Below are 24804 nucleotides of genomic sequence, written 5' to 3'. Positions count from 1 at the left end.
TATAACAGTAAATTAGCACGGTTACTGTATTGGTGCTTTTGGAGTAATAGTTGCTTTATCTTCTCAATATCTGCATAGGCAGTATGATTCGTTTCGTCCAGTAAAAAGACGTCGTGGACACCACAAACATCACAAAAGACATGACCCCAAAAGCCACTATCCACCTGCATCGGAGGCTATCTCTGATTGGTCAGAACTTTGGCCTTGATTGGTCCAAATGCTGTTCAGCCAAAATCCAGAGCTTAACCTACTATGGCATGGGTCAGATGTGCATCATGAGTTGCTATTGTGATAAATAGTGAACCGTCGTAATGAGACAGAAAATCCAGGGTTAGACTGAACTGAGCTTAAATGTAGTTGACTAAGCAAGAATGATACTTTGTGAGGCTGATCCCTAGGGATTAGGATCAAGATTAGGTATAGATTTTGAGTTGAAGTTAAGGTCCCTCTCAGAGCAGGTACTATTTGGGTGGTGGGTCATTCTCAGCACTGCAGTAACTCTGACGTGGTGGTGGAGTGTTAGTGTGTGTTGTGCTGGTCTGAGTGGATCAGACACAGCAGTGCTGCTGGAGTTTTTAAACACCTCAGTGTCACTGCTGGACTGAGAACAGTCCATCCACCAAAAATATCCAGCCAACAGTGTCCTGTGACCACTGATGAAGGACTAGAGGATGACCAACACAAACTGTGCAGCAGCAGATGAGCTGTCGTCTCTGACTTTACGTCTACAAGGTGGACCGACAAGGTAGGAGTGTCTAATAGAGTGGACAGTGAGTGGACACAGTGTTTAAAAACTCCAGCAGCACTGCTGTGTCTGATCCACTCAGACCAGCACAACACACACTAACACACCACCACCACCACGTCAGTGTCACTGCAGTGCCGAGAATGACCCACCACTCAAATAGTACCTGCACTGTGAGGGTCCATGGGGGTCCTGACCACTGAAGAACAGGGTAACAGAGTATCAGAGAAACAGATGGACTCCAGTCTGTAACTGTAGAACTACAAAGTGCAGCTATACAGTAAGAGGAGCTGATAAAGTGGACAATGAGTGTAGAAACAGGAGGTGGTCAGAATGTTACACCTGATTGGTGAATTTATTCACAGTGACTCATTTTTGCAACTCTTCAGTCGTTCAGAACCGACGGCTGTGCAAAAAAAACATCAAGGAGATGATTAGGAGTCTTTCCTTCTATAGAATATGTATCTATGAGCTAAGACATGTCTAATGGTACAGGAAAAGACTTTCCTCGCCTGAAGTGGGTGCGTTTGGGTGCGTTTGGGTTTGTATGATGAAATTCTAGCTTCATGTATCATAATGTGTCAGTCTGGGAATTCATTAAATCCATTTACATGTTTTTATTTGTGCACTCATCACAGAGTTACGTCATAATGTTTCTTTAGTGGCTTCGTTTTTTTCTTTTTTTTAAGCCAGAAATGATCAACTTAGCACCAGCCTGGGACTTTCTGAGACATTCTGTTTACTTCCGTGTTATTCATACGCTCATGAGAGCTTTTGATCCATTTTTTTAATAAATAACTATGATATAAGCAAAACAATTAGCACTTCCAGGCATGTTTCTTCATATTAGGCACTGCAGCTTTTTACAGCTTGAGCACTTTCCAAGAATCAGAGAGAAAAACGTCTACCTCCATCTTTTGAACTTCTCTCAGAAGCAGAAAATAACATTCCTATTTTTTTTAGATGAAGCAATAAAACGGTTCTATGACGCTGCAGAAATACTGAAGTCCTTACTTTTGAGTTTCAAATCACTTAGTTTACAGAAAGGCCTCTGAATTCCCTCTGAATGCAGAGTATAAGTGCATTACGTAACTGTTCGGTTGTTTAAGTTATGCAACATTAGGCCATATAATTATAGCCTCTCGCATGGAAGACTTGCTTAACTTCATAGCATTTTAATCAAAAGTTTGATGTCTTTCAAAAGTTTCTGTCCACTTTTGAACTGTGTGCTCCTCTTATCAGTGCACTTATATCTGGTATCTGGAAATTCTCTTAATCACAGATAATTAAAAGGAAATATTCCACTCTGTGTTTTGCACGTCAGGCACAGTGGGGGAGTTTTTTTTTGTATTGCAAATTACAGAACACGGAATTCGGAGTCATTAAAAACAACAAGCCCCCTGGTGGAGCCTCTCTTTTGGAGCCTGACAGAGCTTAGTTAATGAGGAAAAATGAAAGGATGGAACAACTGATGTCATCAAGCTTGTCTCTCACTAAAGGCTGGGCAATATGGTAGAAATACAGCCTCATTTCCAAAAAAGTTGGGATGCTGTGCAACATATAAAAAACCTTTTAAATCATTTAAACCCTATATTTCATTGAAAATGCTTCAAAGACAACATATCAGATGTTAAAACTGAGGAATTTTATTGTTTTTTGAAAAATATGTCGATTTTGAATTTGATGCCAACAGCATGTTCCAAAAAATTTGGGACGGCAGCAACAAAAGGCTGGTAAAGTTGTGTAATGCTAAAAAAACACCTGGTGGTTAATTGGCAACAGGTCAGTGACATGACTGAGCATAAAAGAGCATCTCAGAGAGGCGGAGTCTTTCAGAAGAACGTTTCTCAACATAAACTAGCAAAGAACCTTTGATTTTCATCGTCTACGGTACAAAATATCATTAAAAGATTCAGAGAATCTGGAGAAATCTCTGTATGCAGCAGACAAGACCAAAAACCTTTACTTGCTGGCCATGATCTTTGGGGCTTGAGGTGGCACTGCATTAAAAACAGTCAGTGTGGTTGGGATGTGGTTCTCTTCAGGATTCGATTGGATTGTGAAAAGCGGGCATGGTATGGTTCTGCACTTCACACCATTATCAGCCCCACAGTCTCACAACCTCACAGTGTGACTTTAGAAAACTTTAGATAACACTGCAAAAGCTGCCAGATATTGGATAATATATTCATAAATAATGAAAATATACTGTAAAAAGAGAATGCATAGCTAAGCCCTGCTTTATCTCTCTGTAATTGTCTTAAATAACGGTTTGGTTGTATAATTTATGTAACATTGGACCATATAATCACAGATTATTTCATTGTAAATATATCATCATCAAGAAAAAGGTCTCTAAAGATGTGAAGATGGGTAAAATGTCATAAAACTATCACTGGCACACTTGGAAATTCCTATAAAGAAAACACAACTGAAATGTTTTCCATTCATACTTAACTATTTAAGTCTTCAGGAAGTCTTAAGCAGTTATTCATGACTTCTTGTTTCAATGGGGTATAAATATGAGGTGACACAGAGGCAAAATTCCCTATTCATTCATTGACACGAGAAAGATTAGAGAATACTCAACTGACATGAGACAGAAGTATTTTGAGCTTTATAAATCAGGTATTGGATGTAAATAAGTAGCTGCATGTTGAGGCAATACATAGAAAATGAGCAAATACATTGAAACATGAAGTTTCAAACAACCAGAGTTATAGTGAGTCTGCCTGAAATGGGACTCAAGTGTATTAGTTAGAGAGACAAAAATGTCTCCAGAGATCGTGGTTGGAGATTTGCAGAAGATAGAAGCATTTTGGGGTCACTAAGTGGATGCCAAGACCACGCCAGTAAACTTTGGAAAGCGTGCCACAAATATATGCAGCTAAAGTTTGCTAGACAGTACTGTGACCAGGTTCTGTGGTCTGATGAGAAGAAAACAGGTTTTTATCAACAAACACTGAAGATGGGTTTGGTATAAGAAGGATGATACAGAAACTCGATCTCCACTCTTAAGCATGGTGGAGGATCTGCGATGCTTTGCGCCTGGCTTGGGAATCTTGGTAGGATACATGGTATACTGGACTCCATGAAGTGCCAGGAGATTTCACATGGAAATCTGGCTGCCTCTGCCAAAAAGCAAGAACTCATGGTTGGACCTTCCAACAGGACATTGATTCAAAACATACATCTAAATCCACTCAAAAATAGTTCAATGACTACAGAATCAAGTTTTTGACATGGTCACCCCAGTCCTCTGAGCTAAATCCCATTGAAGACCTATGGGGTGAGCAGAGGAGAGGTCAGTGGAGGACCTGGAGAGGGTCTATATGGCGAGGTGATCTCAGATTTCTTGGTCTGTATTCTGTCAAAAAGCATTTTAGGAGACGAGTCATTGCTGTTCTACTGGTAAAGGGAGACTCAAACCACAAATTGCAGGATTGCCAGTGATTGCACGTGGTCTTGTTAAAGTATTTTGGTTTCTTAGACATTTACTTCAGTTAAAAGTTGCATTTCTGTTTGATGATTGAGCTTATTAACCACAATGAACTTTTTATTATATTTTTTTCCCTTGATAATAAGGGTGCCAATAATTATGGAGCTGAGTTTCTACTGTAAATTTTCAGTACGTTGCCCAGCCTTTCTCTCTCTCCCACAGATGTGACGAGGATGTGAATGAGTGCGAGAGGGAGGAGTGTGAAAATGGTGGCGCGTGCGTTAACACGTTTGGCGCCTTCTACTGCAACTGCACAACTGGCTTTGAGGGCCAGTTCTGCGGGCAGCCATCATCCCGGGACAGCTCAGACCTGCAGGCGGAGGCGTTGTCCTATGTCGGGCCGGGGGAAATCATCGGCATCGGGGTGCTGCTGTTCGTGGTGCTGGTGCTGCTCACCCTGCTGGCTGCTTTTCGCAAGAAGGTGCTGCGTAAGGACTGGGCCAGAGCTGAGGCCGTGGGCATCTCCACAGAAACGAGCTACAAGGGCACTGAGGGCATCGAGTTCAAAGCGGTGCGGGTCAGCAGCGCCGGTCTCTATGGCAGCGAGGGCACTGGGGGGCCCCCGCAGGTCATGGTGCGCCCTACGGCCTACACTCTGCCCCGTTGCCAGGGGAACCCCGGAGATAAAGCAGAAGTGACCGGGGTCCTGGCCACTTTGTCCTGTCCGCCCCAGTTGAGCACCTTCGGGATGGATGGGTCGCACATCCTAGGGGTCCCTCGGAGGGGAGTGGCGGTGTGCAGCGTGGCACCAAATCTGCCCTCATCGTTGCCAGCCCGCCCTGCAGAGCGCAGCCCTCTTCGCAAACCCCCCTGGGAAGAGGAAGAGGACGATGAGGATGATGAAGATGATAATGATGAAAACGATAATGAGCGGGCGGCCCGGGTTCTGGACTGGGAAGATAGGGGATATCAGGCAGATGGAGAGGAAATGGACAGGGCGCAAGGTAACAGCTTGAAAACACACACGCACACAACACACATGTGCACTCGTTTCAGATAAAGCAGATGCTGCGATAAAACACAGAAGGTGTGATTTTTCCTATGACTCATAAAAGGGCCTCTATAATTCCCCAAGGCCAATTTAACTGCCATTTATATGCAAGGAATTACGTATATTGTTCCCCATTTTCCGGATGTTACCGCACGCTACTGTAAATAGACTGAAATTACCTCAGCGCCGGCGGACAGTGACTGAAAGGCTTTATTCCAAGTGCAAGTAATAAAGGAGAGAAAGCTTTTAGCATCCAACCCCACACCTGTATGTGACACTTAAACAGCACGGATACATTATGGACTACTAAACATTTCGGAAATGCACCTGAATCATGTGAAGTTGGAGTGAAAATGCATCATAGCCTAAAGCCTGAAGTACTGTGTGGGGTTAGTTTTACACAGTGAGGTGGGGTAATGCACTTTTTTCCCAGAGTGTCTGTAAAGTTCATGAACGATTTGCACGTGACAAGAAATCTGACTATAATCAGAAATGGGAAGGGCTACTCACTGCGCATTGTGGTCACACCAAATGTTTCAGGGTCACTTTATTTGGATAATTTGCAGTCTGCAGTTTTCTTCTCTAGTTTTGCACGGGTGCTATGAGGGTAATGTAGCCAACACATAAAGGAAGCATCATGCATGCCTGAATCACCACAGACTTAACCAGGTAAGTCTATTTGAGTTACTTTATTCAATGTGATTCAGTGCAAACCATGACCTTAAGCTAAAGTAGAGATACCCAAGTTAAGTTCCTCCCTTTAGAGCTCCACTTGAGTAAAAGTACTAAGTATTTTCGTTCAAATGTACTTAAGTATCAAAAGTAAAAGTACTAAAAGAGTAATTATGACTTTAACGTCCTGTTATCATTTTTATAACAAGACTCTTTAAGACTGCAACTAATTTTAGGTGAAAATATTCTAGTGTCTAAATTTAAACAAGTTTAAGTTGAATAAAAACTGGCTTTAAACTCAGGATCACAGATGAGCTCCTTTACTATGTTGATCTGTAGGCGTCTGTTCATAAACATAAACCAGCCCAAACTCATTTACTATAAAATGAAATGGTGTTTGTAGAAATTCAGAAAAAAGCCGCGTCAGTCTCGACTGCATATGTGGACATATTTCTATATTGAGCTCTATTTACACAAAGTTAGGTTAGTTCATCATTTATGTTGAACAGACTCTCCCAAAGTTTTACGCTGCTGCGCTGACGTTGAACCGCGTGCTGCACTGGGTCGGTATGACCAACAGGTCAAAACCAGCTCTAAACAAAGTGACCGCTGGGCCCTGATTGGTGCTCTGGCTTTGCGCTTCTTTCGTTTTGACATGTTACGTTTTTATACACACAGAAACCAAAAGGAACGACAGATTTCTCAAAATGTAGGAGGAAAAAGTCGGATATTAGACTCTGAAATGTAGTGGAGTGAAAGGAGAAAGACTCCCAGTAATGGAGAAACTTCAGTACAGATACACCAAAAATACTAAAGTACAGAAACTAATTACAGTTACTCAGTTACTGTCCACCACTGATGTGGTTTGGGGGAAGTGTGTGATGACGTAGGTATGCAGTTTTCACAGTATTCCACTAGTTGTTGGGGAAATTCCTGCTAGATACATTAGCCCTGTAGCTCCAATGAAAAGCTGAAGAACAGCTCCAGACACCAGGCATGTCTCTGATCTGCAACACTGGGGATTTGTGTACATTTTTGGCCGAACCGTCACTTTAAGCTTATTAATCGAATAATAAGCTGAGTGTTAAAAAGTTGAAGCACATAACATTTAAACAAAATCAGCAGCATTAACTAGTTTTAAACAAACAAGCTGTTTCCTTATGATTTCATATCCTACCTTCTCGTTTTTGTCGCTGCTTTTTGTGGCAGAGAAATTGCCTTCGTCTTCAGAATTGACCAGAGGGTTGAAAATTGTTTTGCAACAAAGCAGATTATAGTAATCAAAGCCATCTGCCGGATGGACGGTCCTTTGTGGCGACGCTAGAAATAGTCCAAAAGAGAGTCGTTTCCATCCATGAAATATTGACAAGCCATTTCCAGGTAGACAGCAGCGTGGTGGGACAAGTGCCCGGGCTGAGTCGAGGCTCTGTAAAGCTTTATTTGGCCAGGTACAAACTTCAAGGTCAGAAAAAGTTTTTCAGGTGAAGCACTTTAAGTATCAGGATCAGGGACTGGCCAATGTTTAATTGTTTAATTGCCTGTTAGTTTCTTGGCTTTACACAAGATTAGAAATATAGCACAAGCTAATGGTATTAGTAAAACATCTGTTTCTAAGCCATCTTCTCATCCCGTCCACCAAGTTCTGGCACAGTAAGTGTGTACACACAGTTTGTGGGCATAGGAAATATCTTCTAGTAGTGCCTGCTCTACTCACGTGAAAGGGTGCTCTGCTCTCACGCGGGAAAGGGTGGAGAGCCCTCTCTGGGTCGGGGATGAGCTCTTGCCTCAAGTGGAGGAGTTTAAGTATCTCGGGGTCTTGTTCACGAGTGATGGTACAAGGGAGCGGGAGATTGACAGGCGGATTGGTGCTGGGTCAGCAGTGATGCGGGCTCTTTACCGGTCTGTTGTGGTAAAGAAAGGGCTGAGCCATAAGGAAAGGCTCTCGATTTACTGGTCGATCTACACTCCCACCCTCACCTATGGTCATGAGACTCTGTGGAGAGCCGCTGCTTCTCCACGTCGAGAGGAGCCAGTTGAGGTGGTTCGGGCATCTGGTTAGGATGCCTCCTGGATGCCTCCCTTGGGAACACTATAAATAGTGTTAATAACATGTTATACTGTCACTGCCAAAGAAGTCAGCCCCTCCCCTGAACCCCCTCTGAGATCACACTGAGCGTGAAGTCACTGTGGAGTGAAGGCCTGGAGAGGGAGAGGCGAGATAGTCGAGTGCTTTCACTGTAATTTGTTCTCTCACTGGTTCTAATGTCAAGCACTAGAACCCTTCACTCTGTATCACTACACTACACTACAGTACAGTAATGCTGGTTTCTGCTGGCGTTCTATTGGATATGCAGTGTTAAGTCAGTGCCAGGCTAACGGTGGTGCACATTAACAGTGGTGAACATTGACTTTCCCACATTGGGTGAAACACTGAGGGCAGCTCTAGTTTAAACTCTGACATTTGAAGCCTGTAATGAGCTTTATTGTGTTTTAGTGTTTCAGTAAATCCTTCAGTAAATTCTTCAACTTGAAGCCTCAGTCTAAACCCTGGAGGAGGCTTTAGTCCAGTACGCTTCACTTTACTCAGAGCGGACTAATACAGCTTATGAGCTCTTATAATGTGTTATGAACAGTACTTACAATGCATAATGTTTACAATTCATAAAGCATAATAAACATGGCTATAACGTGTAATACATTTTTACCAATATTTCTAGGCGTGTTTATAATGCCTTATGAGTAAATTATAACATGTTATGAATGTGTTTATAGATGCTTACAAACGTGACATTCATAGAAAGTGTTCTATCTGTGTGATATCTACCATATCAGTGCACTTTGTAATTCTACATCAATGTACAGGACCCCACAGGACCACCACAAAGCAGGTATTAATTGGCTGGGGGTGACGTGCTACTTACATGTCTGAGTTTTTAAAACAACTCATTGTCACAGCTGGACTGAGATGAGTCCACACAAAAGTATCCAAAGAACAGCATGCTTTGGCCAGAAACTGACCACTGATGATGGACTAGAGGATGACAGACACATTAAGATTAAGAGACCCTTATTAGTCCCACAACGGGGAAATTTCACCTCCGCGTTTAACCCCTCCGTGAAGTGAAACACCACATACACACTAGTGAGCACACACACACTAGGGGCAGTGAGCACACTTGCCCGGAGTGGTGGGCAGCCCAATCCGCAGCGCCAGGGGAGCAGTTGGGGGTTAGGTGTCTTGCTCAAGGACACCTCAGTCATGTGCTGTTGGCACAGGTCAGTCGTTTAGTAGTGGTAAAATGCTGATTGGATCGCTGTGGCATGAAGAGAAGTTGAACAGCGCTGGAGCGCTGATGTGGGCACCTTCATTAAAAACAATGTTTTTTGTGTATGTGTCATGGTGCATCTCGTGTGAGGTGGCCTAAAGTGGACAGTGATATTTAAAAACTCCAGTAACACTTCTGTGTCTGATACACTCACATCAGCTCAAAACACACTAACACACCACCACGGCCACATCATTGTACTGCCCTTGTTATTGCCTACAGCAACTTCTGAGACTGGGTGGTGGATCATTCTCAGCACTGTAGTGACACTGACATGGTGGTGGTGTGTTAGTGTATGTTGCACTGGTAAGAGTGGATCAGACAGTTTTTAAGCACTCACTGTCCACTCTGTTAGACACTCCTACCTTGTCAGTCCACCTTGTAGATGTGAAGCCAGAGACGACAGCTCATCTGCTGCTGCACAGTTTGTGTTGGTCATCCTCTAGTCCTTCATGTGGTCACAGGACGCTGCCCACAGGACGCTGTTGGCTGGATGATTATGGTTGGTGGACTGTTCTCAGGTGTTTAAAACTCCAGCAGCACTGCTGTGTCTGATCCACCTGTACCAGGATAACACACACTAGCACACCACTACAACATCAGTGTCACAGCAGTGCTGAGAGTGATCCACCAGCCAAATTATACCTGTTTGCGGTGGTCCTGTGGGGGTCTAGTGAACTCACCAGAGTTTGCAGCTGTTGTGGCTGAGTTTCAAATGAGTTGAGGGATGTTTTACGTTATGCAAGTGCTACTTAGTTTCATGTAGGTTTCAAACAAAGAAAGTTTGACAGTTTTGCTGTGTAAAGTCAGCCTGAAGGTTAACACAGTAAGGGCTATTAGGCTTCATATACATTTATTTGAGTGGGTAACCTGCTTTCCACTCCTCTGTAGAACGCATCAGCGCTGTGGAGGAGGCCACCTGTTTTTCAGACAGCAGCACCAGCGAGGCTCACACAGATTCTGTCAGATCCGACTCCTGCGACGACAATGGTGAGGCCTGCAGGCTACATGAACTAAACACCCACCCCCTACACTGCTCACGACCCAAACCAGCTCCCACCTGCTCCAGCACTCTACCTCCACATGGGAAGCAGTAGCTCAGTGGGCGGAAAGCTCACCCATGAACAAGAGAACATGTTTATAGTGGAACAAGGCACACTTGAATCAAGCTGTGTCGGGTTGTTTAAGATGACTTTCAACATGTATTTTCCAAATTGCTGCGTAATTCAATGGTTAAGATGACAAAGTCTCTCAAGTTGAGAGACAAATTCATTTAGAGTGGTCTGATGGGAAGATGTTCATTGTAGAGAACCACACCTACAGCGATTTCTTGATGATTCTGGTGATAGGAACCAGGGGTCACAATGTCCATAACACAAATAGAATCACACAAATCCAAAACCTCTAATAATCCTCTCTGTTCTGAGATTTTATGTGTGATGTTGATAATGGTAAAATAGAGGTAAATACGGGGTGATGCAACAAGATTCATCCAGTTTCAAAGTGATTTATTTCACTTGTAAATCATTACAGATCAATGCAGTGAAGTGTAAATGGTGTAAATGAGCATAAAGTTTATGATGTAATTTTACACACAACATCAAGCCCACAGTCAAACTCATCCCAGACTGGATTGAGCGTGTCGGGTGTCGCTGCACTCACGGCTCTTTTGGTGGGATTTCGGAGATCATCCAGTGCTGTGGAACCAGCGCCAAACGCTCTGAGCTGCTGGAGCTTCACTGCCCACAAAAATCACACTTCACAGTTACGACGGTTTCACTCTGATTGACGTGGAGACCGCAGAACGCTTTCTGCTCAGGGGTCTCATCTCCTCTCAGACTGAAGGGAGACATCTACCTCTGACAGTCAGAAACTCTATTTCAGTTGGATTGTGATTGGTTCCTAGACGCCTCACAGTTGTAAGAATAGGGTGCTTTTAAAATCGGATGAATCTTTTTGAATCACCCTTTATTTTTTTTTTTAAAAAGCAAGTTTTCTTTGGGACCTGTTTGCCTATATGTATCTTAAATATAAACAGAATTGGAGTTTAATCCAAAATTTCTGTGATCTAACAGGCTCAGTCAGAACAGCTGGTTTACTTTCTTACACATACATTAAAATTGTCCAGTGCAGATTGTAATTTTCTGTCCAGTCACAGCAAAACAGCAGTCGTTTGCAAATATCGTTAGTGCATGCTCAGTCATTTTGGCAAACAAGCTCGTTGTCAAGCCTGGAATCCGTATCACTGATGCACACCTGCGAAGCAGCAGCTAAGTGGCATAATCAATACTGCTATTTACTTATTCCTTGTTGCCCAGTGTTCAGATAAACACATTATTACACACTACGCTGTACATAAACACTCTCGTTTAGCGTTTTTTTGGAGAGTGGAGCTGGTTGAGTGCATCCCAAACTCTCCTTCACAGCAGCTTAGTGCATTATTTATCTCCATATGGGCTTATTCTTCATTCACGTCATTTCCATCATAACCAGGAGACTCATGTTGATGGCCAGAGCCAATCACATGGCTTTTCCCTGAATAAATCATGTCAACCCGCTGTGGTTCTTCATCAGGTGGCAAGCTAATGTATGAAATGTGTTCGTTTAAGAGATTTATTACCGTAATTGTTTTATTTATGGAAATAGTCTGCTGACAGGCTGGGTGGGTGGGCAGCTGTGTTAGTGTGGTTTATGCAATGCTGGGGCTGACCTGTTTGTTGACTTTGTTTACTTGTTTGCGGGGATTGAAAGATAGTCATCAGAAGTTTGAGTCACAGTGGCCACTTCCCCCGGGGAGATGCGCTGATCGATGTAATAATGTGCTCACACACGGATCTGCAGTGCTCGTCTTCTGGACACATCTGCTGAAATCATCCTGTGATAACAATTCATTCATGCACATGCCTCAATCCTGTTGATAGAGAAATATTCCATCATAATGCAAAGCATATTTTAAAGGGATCTTCCAATATTTTGCAAACTAATCTCTGTCTGCTGCGTCTTTTGTGTGGTTACCACATATTGCATATGTACACCAATCAGGCACAACATGATGACCACATTTTCCTTTAACTGCTTGCACTAAGACTCTGTCTATGCTCTAATAACAGCACTGTAAACTAGGGTTCAGTTAAGGATCGGAAGGAATTCAAGGCTGCGATGTGCTCTGCTGCATTTCTTCACTGAGCCGTTAAAACGCCGTGCTCATTAGCGCTGGTGCTCGTCCCAAAATCCGCCAGCCTACAGCGCAGAGCCCACGCATGCCCCCACTCAGAGACCCACATAATACAATTAGGGTCTTAGTCATAGCGAACTAATTATGCCATTCACCTAATTCAGATGACTTAAGTGTGTGATCTTTCCCAGGGACGACTGGAGGATTAGCGATAACACTGCTTCTGAGAAAAAAAGAGCAGAAGACAGTCAGAGAGGGCCAGAATGGGTCAAAACAGTCATTACGCTCTGTCTTTGGTTTGGCGCATGGCATTATCCTCTCAAAATATGATTGGCACCATGACTCAGTGTGGAAGCAGCGTTCACGCAAAGCAAAACAGTCAAACGGATCTGAAGCACTTCTTAATTTTCCACTTGTTGTATTTGTTTAAACGGGTTTCATAACATCGGTGTGTTACGAACAGACGGGCTGGTTTCCTGTGAGTCACAATGAAAAGGTCAACTTGGCTGTTTGACAAATACACTCAAGTGTAATAATTCAGCCCTTTGTTGCCTGACGCTGTGCCATCCTTTGCTTTGCCCTCAAATTAGCCTCCATCGTGACGGTCATCCGGCTGGTCAACGACGCAGTGGACAGCATCGAAAATGAAGGTATGACGGGAGCTGCATTGTGATGCCGCCGACTTCATTCTAAAGGGAGGGCAGCACACCTGCTGTGCCGGAAAGTTACTTTCAGACTCCTGACGTTGTCCTTAAGGATGCGTTTTTGTGCCTATGATGAGAACTGACTGCACTGTTTATTAAAATAAAAAAAAAAAAAAAAGGGTGCCACAAAGAATTCTTCGGATAATGCTGTAAAAGGACAACTTTTGGTTTTCCGTTTCGGACAAGCGGTGTGTTTAGAGAACGTTCAGATAATGAAGTCAGGTTAGAGTTTGCTTATAGAGCGCTTTTTACAATGGGTGTTGTCACCAAGCAGCTTCTCAGTCAAATCTGGGTCCAGGCACCCACGAGCCTCGTACAGAGCCCCAAAGGGGCCGTGGTAAAAAAAATAATCATAACAATTAGTGACATTGCCTTCCCTCGCAAACCTTTTGCATTTCCTCGCAAATGTTTTTTACAATGCCTCGGTTTGCATTCGCTGTGCGTTTTATCGCAGATGAGTGGCAGCAGTGTCTCATGTGGCCGTCGTGGGCTGGAGGTTAGGACACCAGCCCACGACTGCCAAAACAAATGATCCTCTAAAGAACCATCCATTGGAAGTTCTTCAAGGAAGCAAAGTTGGTTCTTCAATGGAAACGTGCAAAGAACCCTTTCTGGCACCTTTTTCTGATTGTTGTGTGCGACTGGATTGTCATATTGACCAGACGTATCAATGAAAAATAGACTGTTGTAACACAATGTACAGTACTGAGCTGAAGTCAGAGACCTAATATTTTTTTTGAAAGTGTTCTGTTGTTTAATTCCCAGTCAAAACATTCAAAAATGTATTTTTAAGCAGAAATATGTTTTTCCTCAAAGTTCAGTCTTAGAAGTTGCTTGTATTGTTGTGCTTTTCAAGATCCAAGTGCTCACAAATACATTCAGTGATGTTGGTGTTTGAACTCTCGGTGGTCAGTCCATAGTTCTGGGAGCACCAACAGCTTCTTTGTTTCATACATATTTTGATCTTCCTATTCAGCTTTGAGACGTTATCTTGCTGTGTAATGAATTTCCTCCTTTTCCACAGGGTGCACGATGCCTTCAGTCAAAAAGAAATCACTCCAGATGAGCTTAACCCTTGTGTGGTGTTGATGTGTTTGTTACTCAGTGGTCTGGTGGACCCACCACATCTTCTAAGCCACTTCTCCTTCTGGGTTGCGGGGGGTGCTGGAGCCTATCCTACACCCTGGACAGGTCGCCGGTCCATCGCAGGGCTTAAATCAATAGAGCCAGAACAATTTATGTAAAAACACCAGATGTTAAAAATATCACAAGTGTACAGTGTAGGGTTCTCCTTTAGCAGCTGTAGCCAGTAAGCAGCCTCTCCATGTTGTCCACCCTCACACAAACACACACACACACACATATACAAATACATACTCGCACAGACACACACACTAACAGCAGGCCATGTAGGAGGAGAACCGAGTGAAGGACACAGCACCTCCACACTTTTACTCCCTGTGGGTTCAGCCCAGCACCACATGTGTAATATAAATGTGTTGGGGTGAACAGAGTGAGCAAAGGCCAAGGAACCTGAGGTTGAAGTAATAATAAATTGCATCATTGCTTCTTTTGGTAAACACTGAAAATGAGTCCCACAGACCTGAACACCACACAAGGGTTAAACACCTCCAAACTTGCGCTGATCCTCCACCATGGTTGACTGATTGTAGACATGGTTTATAGTGTCTTTGTCTGCATACATACTGACTTCCAAAGAGTACATATTTGTTGTTCTTTGTCCATTTCCTTCTCTCAGTGAGGTTCTTCCTGACAGCTACACATCCTTTCAGACCCATAGAGTTGAGTTCACAGTGGAAGGTTGGGCTTTCTCAGATCTGAAAAGGAGCTTCATTCCTTTTCTTACAGATAAACTCGTTATGTACTGTTTATCTGATTGTGGCAGTTTTGGTGCTCTTCCATTTTCTCTGTATCTTTTAATAGATTTTGGATCTCCAGTTTTGGAAACTGCTGTTTTTTCAGGGATTTTCGTTTAACTTTCCTCTTCTTTATGCAAGTGGATTAACTTATATCTGATTTGCTCAGAAAGATCTCCTTTGGCCATTTTAGATACTCATAAGAGGGAAATTCACTGCGGAGGTGTGGTTGTGTAGTTGCTTGTGTGAACGTTGGTGTCTGTTTGAAGGGGAACTTGACGTCTGTTCTGATGTCCTTTGGGAGCAGCTTTTGTTTGGAGCTGTAACCTCTTGGTTGTAAGATTGGAAGGATGGAAGAGTTCAATTGGCAGTAGGTAAACAAAAGTGAAGAGTGGATCAAATAAACACTGATAGATTTGATATTTGATGTGATGTGATATTTTGTCTATTTTTGTTATTTAAATGTCTTATGGTGAAAAATGGCTGTTTTGACTGCAAATTGAATTATGATAAAGGGTGGTCTCTGAATTTTGCTTAGTACTGTACATTCTGCAGACCCTAGTAATAAAATATATAACTTTGATGTACAGGTTGATTCAGAAAGATTCATCCGATTTCAAAATTTCTCTTGTAAATCATTACAGATCAATGCAGTGAACTGTAAATGGTTTAAATGAGTGTAAAGTTTATGATGTAATGTGAAAGGTCTCAGTCTGAACCTCCTCCAGCTGTACGGACAACATCAACACCACAGTCAAACTCATCCCACACTGGATTGAGCGTATCGGGCGTCGCTGCTCTCACGGCTCTTTCAGCGTGATTTCAGAGATCATCCAGTGCTGTGGAACCAGCACCGAACGCTCTGAGCTGTTGGAGCTTCACTGCCCACAAATCACACTGCACAGTTACACTCACAGAAATAAAGGTACGAAACTGTTACTGGGGCAGTACCTGTCTTATCACTGGGGTGGTCCCCTCAAGGCTCCATCTCAGTACCTTTAGTCAGGGAGCATAACTGAACCATAATCCACTGAAATGATCTGTTCTAAGCTGTGCTGACTCCACACACCCTGCCTCGCCTCCAGGCTTTTATTCTGCTGTTCTGTTTTAAAACATTAGTTTATGAAAAGATACAAATACCAACTTTTCACCTGGAGAAACTTCTTTAAGGTCCACAATCGGACCTGAAACCCACTGCTGTACCTTTGAGGGAACATTTACATTGTTTGTACCTTGATGAACGAAAAATGTTCCTGCACAGAAACTTAATATCTAACAATGTATGATGGATTCACTCTTATTGAAGTGGAGAACGCCATGTGCTTTCTGCTCAGGGGTCACCGTCTCACAGACTGAAGGGAGCCATCTTCTGGTGACAGCCAAAAACTCTATGACCCCCCCTCTTTCAAGTGGTATTTGATTGGTTCCTAGGTGCCTTGCTGTTGTAAAAATATGGTTCTTTGAAATCGGATGAATCTTTTTGAATTACCCTGTAAATTAATGTAATCACATTTTATTCAAAGTAATGTCCTGTTAGCCAACTCATCATTAAATGATCGCACAATGTAGTAGATGTTTTCAAATGAAATCTGAACAGTTGCAGCCCTGATACACTATATTTCCAAAGGTATTCGCTCGTCTGCCTTCACAAGCTTGAAGAAGTGGATTTGTGAGGTCAGACACTGATGTTGGACGAGAAGGCCTGGCTCACAGTCTCCGCTCTAATTCATCCCACAGGTGTTCTATGGGGTTGAGGTCAGGACTCTGTGCAGGCCAGTCAAGTTCTTCCACACCAAACTCATGGCTCATCCACGTCTTTATGGACCTGCTTTGTGCACTGGTGGGCAGTCATGTTGGAACAGGAAGGGGCAGTCCCCAAACTGTTCCCACAAAGTTGGGAGCGTGAAATTGTCCAAAATCTCTTGGTGCTGAAGCTTTAAGAGCTCCTTTCACTGGAACTAAGGGGCCGAGCCCAACTCCTGAAAAACACCCCCACACCATGATCCCCCCTCCACCAAACTTTACACTCAGCACAATGCAGTCAGACAAGTACCGTCTCCTGGCAGCCACCAAACCCAGACTGGTCCATCAGATTTCCAGATGGAGAAGCGTGACTGGTCACTCCAGAGAATTCGTCTCCACTGCTCTAGAGTCCAGTGGCGGCGCTTTACACCACTGCATTCCACGCTTTGCATTGTGCTTGGTGATGTAAGGCTTGGATGCAGCTGCTCGGCCATGGAAACCCATTCCATGAAGCTCTCTACGCTGTTCTTGAGCTGATCTGACGGCCACATGAAGTTCGGAGGTCCGATCACGGTACCACGCTGGAATTCACTGAGCTCCTGAGAGCGACCCATTCTTTCACTAATGTCTGTAGAAGCAGTCTGCAGGCCTAGGGGCTCGGCTTTATACACCTGTGGCCATGGAAGTGATTGGAACAGCTGAATTCAATGATTTGGTTGGGTGACTGAATACTTTTGGAAATATAGTGTATATGCTGTCTAATAAAAAGTAGATGGTTCATTCTAAAAGCTCTAACATTGGTCAGATCAGAGCAAAGATTAACTTTCTTTTCTCTTTTGCAGTTGCAGTCCTGGATGAAGGACCAACATATAGTAGTACTTGTGAGTTAACTTTGAATTTACTGCTTCTAATTGTTTATTTCCCCCTCCTTCCTGCTCTCATTGTCATGTTACATCTACACGTGTACATCTTATGTAACTGTCTTGTTTGTGTGGGATATTACAATAACCAAAGGCTATTTTGCTCTATTTTCCCATTTTATTTGACCTCTTAAACTGCAGGGTCCTGCATGTGTGCCCATGGTTCACTCTCATAAATACTTGACTTGTTTCATGGTAGTCGGTGAATAATCATTTATGTTAATCACTGAAAAGCCTGCAGTTCAAGAGGTTTGTCATTTAATAACATGATAATGTAATCATGTTCTATCTCATCATCATCCAACCATTCCATCTGTGCCATGTTGTTCTTGTGTTTGTTTGCAGCCGCCCCACATCTTCAACATGAGGATCAAATATGCGTTGAATACATCAAAGAATATTTTGTCAATTGTAAGGACTCTTTTTTTTTTTTTCCAACTCTAGCCTCATAATCGCTCCATTAATTCTCGAATGACGGGATTGAAGGTGAAGGAATGGCGCTTGGCATGGTTGTATTTGGAAAAATGAGAAACGTGTGCAGCCACAGTTGTTAAACAGTAAGCAATTTAGACTTGCAAGCAATTTCTGTGGTCATCAAGTTTACTGTATATTTCCATTGATTCCTGAAGAACTTTCTGATGCCTCATTTGTCCAAATACAATTATTTTACCCTGTGAGCCCATACAATAGGGGTTTCAGTTCCAGTGCCCAATAAACAAACCAGTCTGACATTCTAGCTGTGAATAAATGGAGGGATGCAAATCTCCAACTCTTTGCTTTAATGCTTTTAAAAGTTCAGAGCAGTGCTTCCTGCCACTTACTTGCTCTGAATTGACCTGCACTGATTATTTGATTTATAGTTTTCCTTAAAATATAACACTAATGCGCTAACATTAATAAATCAGAACAGTTATGTGTCAGTACAGGAGTTGATCTGCGCTGTTGTTGGAAGAAAACCTCGTATCTCCGTTTTTTGACATTTTTCAGTTTTTCAGTTTTTGACATAATTTGAAAATCCCCGTTGCTCTTTACATTACATTACAAATTTCATGATGGATAAACCAAAGGAAACCGCTCAAAATGACTCAAAAATTCTGGTTATGATGTGACGCTATGAAGCCTTTATTGTCACATGGTCACCAGCGAAATTTTGATCAACCCATCCGAGCACATGCAGTATGACAAGGCGGGGGAGACAGGACAGGAAGACAGTAATGAGGTCTTACAACGGGGGTGGGGGTGAGGGGTGAGGGGTGAGGGGTGCAGACAAACCCAGCCATCCGGTTCTGCAGCCGTATTCGGCGCTGATCACAGAAAATGTGTAACAGTGAATGTTTTATCCCTAGTAAGGTTTTTTCCTTCTCCTGTAATGTCACCGTTTTGGAGATACGAGGTTTTCTGGTAACACTTTATTTGAAGGCTACCTACATAAGGGCTTCATGACGCATTCATAAGCACTGAATAATGTGTTTATGAAGCACTACTTGAACATTTATTAAGTGCTTATGTCGGTTCTCGCAACCTGACAAGATGTTTTATGAAATCTATCTATCTATCTATCTATCTATCTATCTATCTATCTATCTATCTATCTATCTATCTATCTATCTATCTATCTATCTATCTATCTATCTATCTATCTATCTATCCAAGTTAATATTTGAGGGGGAATAAAGCTGAAATTTTTACGCATTTAACCAAAAATTACAGAAGCCTCTAACACCTAGTATAATATTAAGAGCAGCATTTCAACAATTAATATCAATATTTTAAATTGTCTCTTTACTTTTCTGTACCTACTGCCACTTTAACTATTCCATCCTTCCCATTTTAAAACCAGTGAGTGACCGCCAGCAAAAGCTATTCACAAAGATGTCACTCACACTGTGACCCCTCAAAAAGACCACCAAAACTGTCACCAGCAGATAAACAGTACTTAAAGCTTTCATATGTAAGACAGAGAAAATCAGGCTCCACTCTGACTTCAGATATGATAAGTCCATCCTTTCACTGTGAGAAGACAAGTCAACATTATGGCTCTGCAGGGATGTGTAGCTTTCAAGAAACCGTTACCGAAAAAAGGAAATAGACAAAAAAGAAGAAAATCTGCGAATCAAACCAAGAAACTGGTGCTGCTCTTAGAACAATAGACTGGCCAATCCAGAGTTCAGACCTCAACATCATTATACGTGCTTGGAATTATGTGGATCACAATAAGCAGAAAATTCAAGCAACGTCTAAGACTGAACTTGGGAGGTGTTTTAAAAGATCCCTGCAGCTGTCAGGAAGCCATTACTGAGAAAATTGCACAAGAAAACACAACCTAAGATGTGGCGTAAGGTTTCATGAACTGATGAGTCTAAATCTGTAACTGGGATTATTTGGATTTTGAGAAGCAAAATGCAGCCAACTTTGAACTTTTTTGGCGGTTTGAAAAAATATTCCCACAGATTTCTTTGAAAAACTGAAGGCGAGTTTAAAAGGCTAGAACAGAAGCTATAATGAAGGCAAAAGGTGAAAACGTCTGAAGTCATTTCCTGTTAAATATGTTTTCTGCTTTTCTTCTGATGCTAAAAATCGAATAACTGTAACGAATGTTTATTTAACTTTTGCACAGTACAGATGTCTTTGCTAATTGACTGTGTTTGGAAGAGAAATTGGGGTGTGACTTAGACTTTTTTGCCAAGCTATTACTTCACCATCACTTTACTGTCACAAGCTTATGTTGCGTAGTAGAGCACCTCTGTCAACTCTCTTAGCTACTTCACATTTTGCAACATGTTTCCGAGAGTGAATGTTTCATGAGTTTGGAAGGACAGTGAGGTCATGTTTAATCAATGTTTTCGATCACATCTGGCTGAACAGTCTGTTCCTGTCCCACAGCTTACCACTGGGAGACAGCAGAGTGGCTTCCTGACACCTGCCTGCCAGGTTTGGAATCTGAAGAGGCCCGAGACCTCTCTCCTACCCCTCCCCCTCCGCCTCTTCCCGCCCCCCCACCCCCCCTCACTCTCACCCCGAGTCGACTGGGCGGCAGCGTCCGTTTCGGGGCCAGCGCGCGCCCTCTACCGACAGGCTACCCTCTGAGAAGGTATGAAGGCCAAAGAGACTTCTACTCGTCACTGTCCCGGGACGAGTGCTCCTCACCGGTGTATGAGGAGTACCGGGATGAAGAGGGCCATTATGACAGGCTTCCGGTCGCACGGCCTCCCTACAGGGGCTACAGTGAGGGTCGGGCCAGCCCGTCCTGCTACCACTCGGGCCACAACCAGCTTCCATCACATCCCCCTCTGCTGGCCTGGGAAGAGAGGCCCCAGATCTGGGAGGATTCGCACCCCTTTGGCAGCCAGAAGGAAATTAGCAGACTGTCAGACAGGCATTCACTGCGGGCCCAGCGCCAGCGTGCTAACCAGAACAGCCCATTCAGGTCACTATCTGCAATGAGTCAGTATGAACACTACTAGCTCTACTAGACTTGAGACTATATATGGGGACGGCCACGCTGTACACTTCTGACTGCATTTGCTTAAAGCTGCCATCATCATTTTGCCACTGTTGCTCTGCTGCCATACATGGAAATGTAAATAGAAATGGACAATATGATGCATGGTGGCATGGCCCAGGTAACAGTAAGATAAGAAGTACGGTTAAAGTTAAATCATGGTATATACTACTGTCTATGATATGTATTGCCTCATAATTCAAGCCTCTGGCTGGGTGGACTGTTCGTAGCAGCATACAAGTTGAGGCTGATTAGTACTAGTCTGTAAATTGTATAAAAGTGACTATCCCTCCATTTTAATGCTGTTTTTAACATGCCCTTGTCGATTTGCCCTCATCATTTCTCAAAGGAGGAAACCCACACCTTCTTAGGGGCTGTTCTATTACTATATTTGCTTACATAAACAACATAATTTAACGTATATTGTTAAAAAATAACATAAATGTAGTCTTAAGCAGCAGACCATCAGCAAACATCATTGCAATCGGACACAGTTTTCTTCTCAAACCTGAAAAAATGGCAACTGTTAAAAGCCAGAGGAGTACATAAAGCTGCATTATGTAAGATGTGGCGATTTGACCTCTCTGGTGACCACGTGTGATTGCCACAACACGCAGAAAAATATTGTGTTACAAAGGTTGTGCTTTGACCCCCTTCCCCAAGCAGATGAATCTGATGGTTGCAATTGTATTGAAAGAGTATTCAGTCAAAACTTGGCGAAGGACGTGTCTTCTGAGGCTGTGAGTGTCATATCTTCATCAGTATAATGTAGATTTTGCATTTGAGGCCCAAACATTGTGCTGGATCTTCTTTTACAGCCTGTGCGTGTGACATTAATATATAAAGACGTATGACGTGATCTGAAAAAATCTCCCACTACGTCCCACACCTCTGACTTTCTAGGCTTTGCAGGCTGACTTGCATGTTTCAGCATGTTTCTCTCCTGAATCAGTCATGCTGCTTCTCATAGTGCAGCTTTGGTTTTTTACAACTCTAACATTTCATGTTCTGTGTTTAAACCGGCCTTTAGGCCGTGTTTATGTAGAGTGTGCTACATGTGAGTCATGAGACAAAGTCAGCAAGGTCTTGTTAAAATCACTATTGGAAAGGAGGGTGTATCTAGATAAAGGCCGACCCTGGTAAGACCCTGATTGTGTCCGTGTGTATTGAAGTGTTTTAGAACTGGACTTTCAGACTTACAGTAAATGGCTGTTTATAGTGAATTGGGCTCTGGGTCTGTCTGGATCTGAGTGCAGTGGTCGAAGAGGTGGGTGGAGTAGTACAAAATACATATTACTGTAGTCATTTAAAGACTTTAAAGAAGTTCATTGGGACTTAAAAGATGGGTAATATATTTTTTTTGTAATAATTGATGAAATTAACATTCTGTCACCTGTCAATAAACTATATGCTCATAGCAAAAAAATCTGCTCTCTGTGGTGTCCTCAGTACGGAGCCCCACTGGTGACAAATACAAATAACGTGTGGCCGAGCCTTGGTAAGAAGCAGGAACAAGTGGCCGCAACATAGTAACGCATGGGAATGAGATCCAAATGCATGGGTGATCTCGGTTCCACACCATACTAAGTCATGGCCACAGCTGGATCTCATTCCCACGTCTTACTAAGTCGTTGCCATGCATCAATATCTCCATGCATTAATAATTCGTGGCCATGCATTATTTTAGGTGGAATCTCAACAGCAGGGCTCCGTACCTCAGTCTCCTGTAAATAGGGGCAAAAACAAAAGTGGACCACCCAACGTTCAATAAATCAGCTTAAAGAGAGGAATCTACCGGTCAGTCTGCTGGTCAGTCATGTTGCACACTCACAACACATAGCGCGCTATAAACCTGAGCCCTACTGAGTGAAACAGCTGGTTAGAAGTAATAGCAAAGAAATTAATGCTAAAAATTCTACCCCTACATCCAGTAGCTTATAGTCTCAAATAAACCAAAAACTAAGAGTTGGAAAGCAAGAAAAATGATTCTAACCTAAGTCTCTGTACTCATTTGTGGTTGGATAGTGTAGCGGGTAACACCTCTGCCGTCTATACTGTAGACTGGGGTTCAATCCCTGCCTGGGTAAACACCCTACACTATACCAATAAGAGTCCTTGGGCAAGACTCCTAACACCACCTTTGCCTACCTGTGTAAAATGATCTAATTGTAAGTCGCTCTGGATAAGAGCGTCTGCCAAATGCCGTAAATTTAGCATAGCATATCTGAAGCTAACAAAGCCTCCTGGCCTAGGCAGTGTACCCTGTGTTTCGGGGGTGGGATTTTGGAGAATGCAGCAAATGAGGGCCCGAATCTGTTTGGCTGCTGAGTTTCAAAACAGCTGGCTTCACTAAAGTAGATGACCCCTATTTTAATGTTATCATGATCTGATAGTAACTTTGCAGCACGGAGCTGGAATAAAAGGTGTGCGGTAAGTTTTAGTACTCGAGCTTTGCTTGCAGAGCATCTGTTGATACCTGGCCTGGACGCTTTTTCTAGGCCTAGCTTGCACTTTATGCTGTTGGACTAAAGCACTACGCTTTAAAAGAGATCTTACTGGAGGCTTGGATGATCAAAGTAGTGAGGGTTCAAGAACATGATCGAATTAAATGTCAAATGAATGTCAAAAGGAAAGGAACATGCGCAGTTCAGTTACAAATGACATGAAAGCAGATATAATATTTCACAATTACGAGTGAACGTCAAAACCTGATGGGAACTCGTCTTTGGATTTGACATTGCTGCTCCCCTCTGCAGATGTTTGTTGTTTGGAGTTTTGAGAGAGAGAGTGCTTCTCTGTCCGTGTCCAGATGAAAGGTTGAGTAATAATGTCTGTGTGGGACGGTGTCCGGCAGGTACAGTTACGCATGCTGGGCTGCTGAGGACATTCAGTTTCTCTGCCCAGCACCCAGGCTCAGACAAAGATGAGATGTTCTTATCTTTTTGACCAAAATTGAAAAAAAAAAAAAAATCAATTAAAAAAAAAACAGCCAGCATAAAAGCGACAGGATGCTTTCAGCCACTTTATTAGTCTGTTAGTGTATTTTTATGTGAAAATGTGTAACTGTTTTTCATTTCCATGCAGTAATAAAAACATATAGCAGTTTTATGGATGGAGGGAATGGAGTTTACCTTTAACACATAATCAAACATGAAGGAAAACAATATTGCTCCGCGGCAGTGTGTGCAGTGTATGAAGGATGCAGTGAAGGCTCATGGATTTTCCATGAGCTGAGAAAATCCCCTTCTGTTTGGGTCACGCAGGTTAACTTTTATTCCAATGTCATAAAGACCCATGTGACTAGCCATGTGACTGTTATTGAGCCAGTGCAACATGCCAGAAATGAGGATCAAAGACAAAATGCAACAAATGCTACTGCTACTCCTGTAAATTGCAATTTCATAGCATCTGACTGATGCCATAAAGCTTTTCCCCCCATGTCGATTGCCTGCTGTAAAGCAGACAAATGTGGACCTAATTCTTAGAATCCAAGGTGCCAGAAATGGTTCTTTGGTTGCATAAAGAACAATTTAAGTCTTTCCTTAACCAGAATCAAAATCACTTTATTTTGCCAAATTGAAATTAGATTAAGACCCTTATGAGTCCCACAGTGGGCAAATTTCACCTCCGTAATCTAACCCATCCATGCA

General features: G+C 42.8%; 1 protein-coding gene across 1 annotated transcript in view; it reads left to right on the top strand.

Annotated features, from left to right (window-relative positions):
- LOC108423819 (protocadherin Fat 3) overlaps positions 1-23119 on the top strand; it is a 131865-nt gene extending 108746 nt beyond the window's left edge. Inside the window, exons 26-31 of the mRNA XM_017691409.2 lie at positions 4407-5188; positions 10125-10223; positions 12999-13058; positions 17575-17613; positions 17998-18063; positions 20536-23119. Of these exons, the coding sequence (XP_017546898.2) occupies positions 4407-5188; positions 10125-10223; positions 12999-13058; positions 17575-17613; positions 17998-18063; positions 20536-21116 (1627 nt within the window). The 3' untranslated portion in view covers positions 21117-23119. The remainder of the gene's footprint in view (positions 1-4406; positions 5189-10124; positions 10224-12998; positions 13059-17574; positions 17614-17997; positions 18064-20535) is intronic.
- The last annotated feature ends 1685 nt before the right edge of the window (positions 23120-24804 follow it).

Source organism: Pygocentrus nattereri, chromosome 18, assembly GCF_015220715.1.
Source record: "Pygocentrus nattereri isolate fPygNat1 chromosome 18, fPygNat1.pri, whole genome shotgun sequence".
NCBI classification, from domain to species: Eukaryota; Metazoa; Chordata; class Actinopteri; order Characiformes; family Serrasalmidae; genus Pygocentrus; species Pygocentrus nattereri.
Note: the sequence above shows the minus strand (reverse complement) of the source record. Positions and strands in the feature narration are given on the sequence as shown.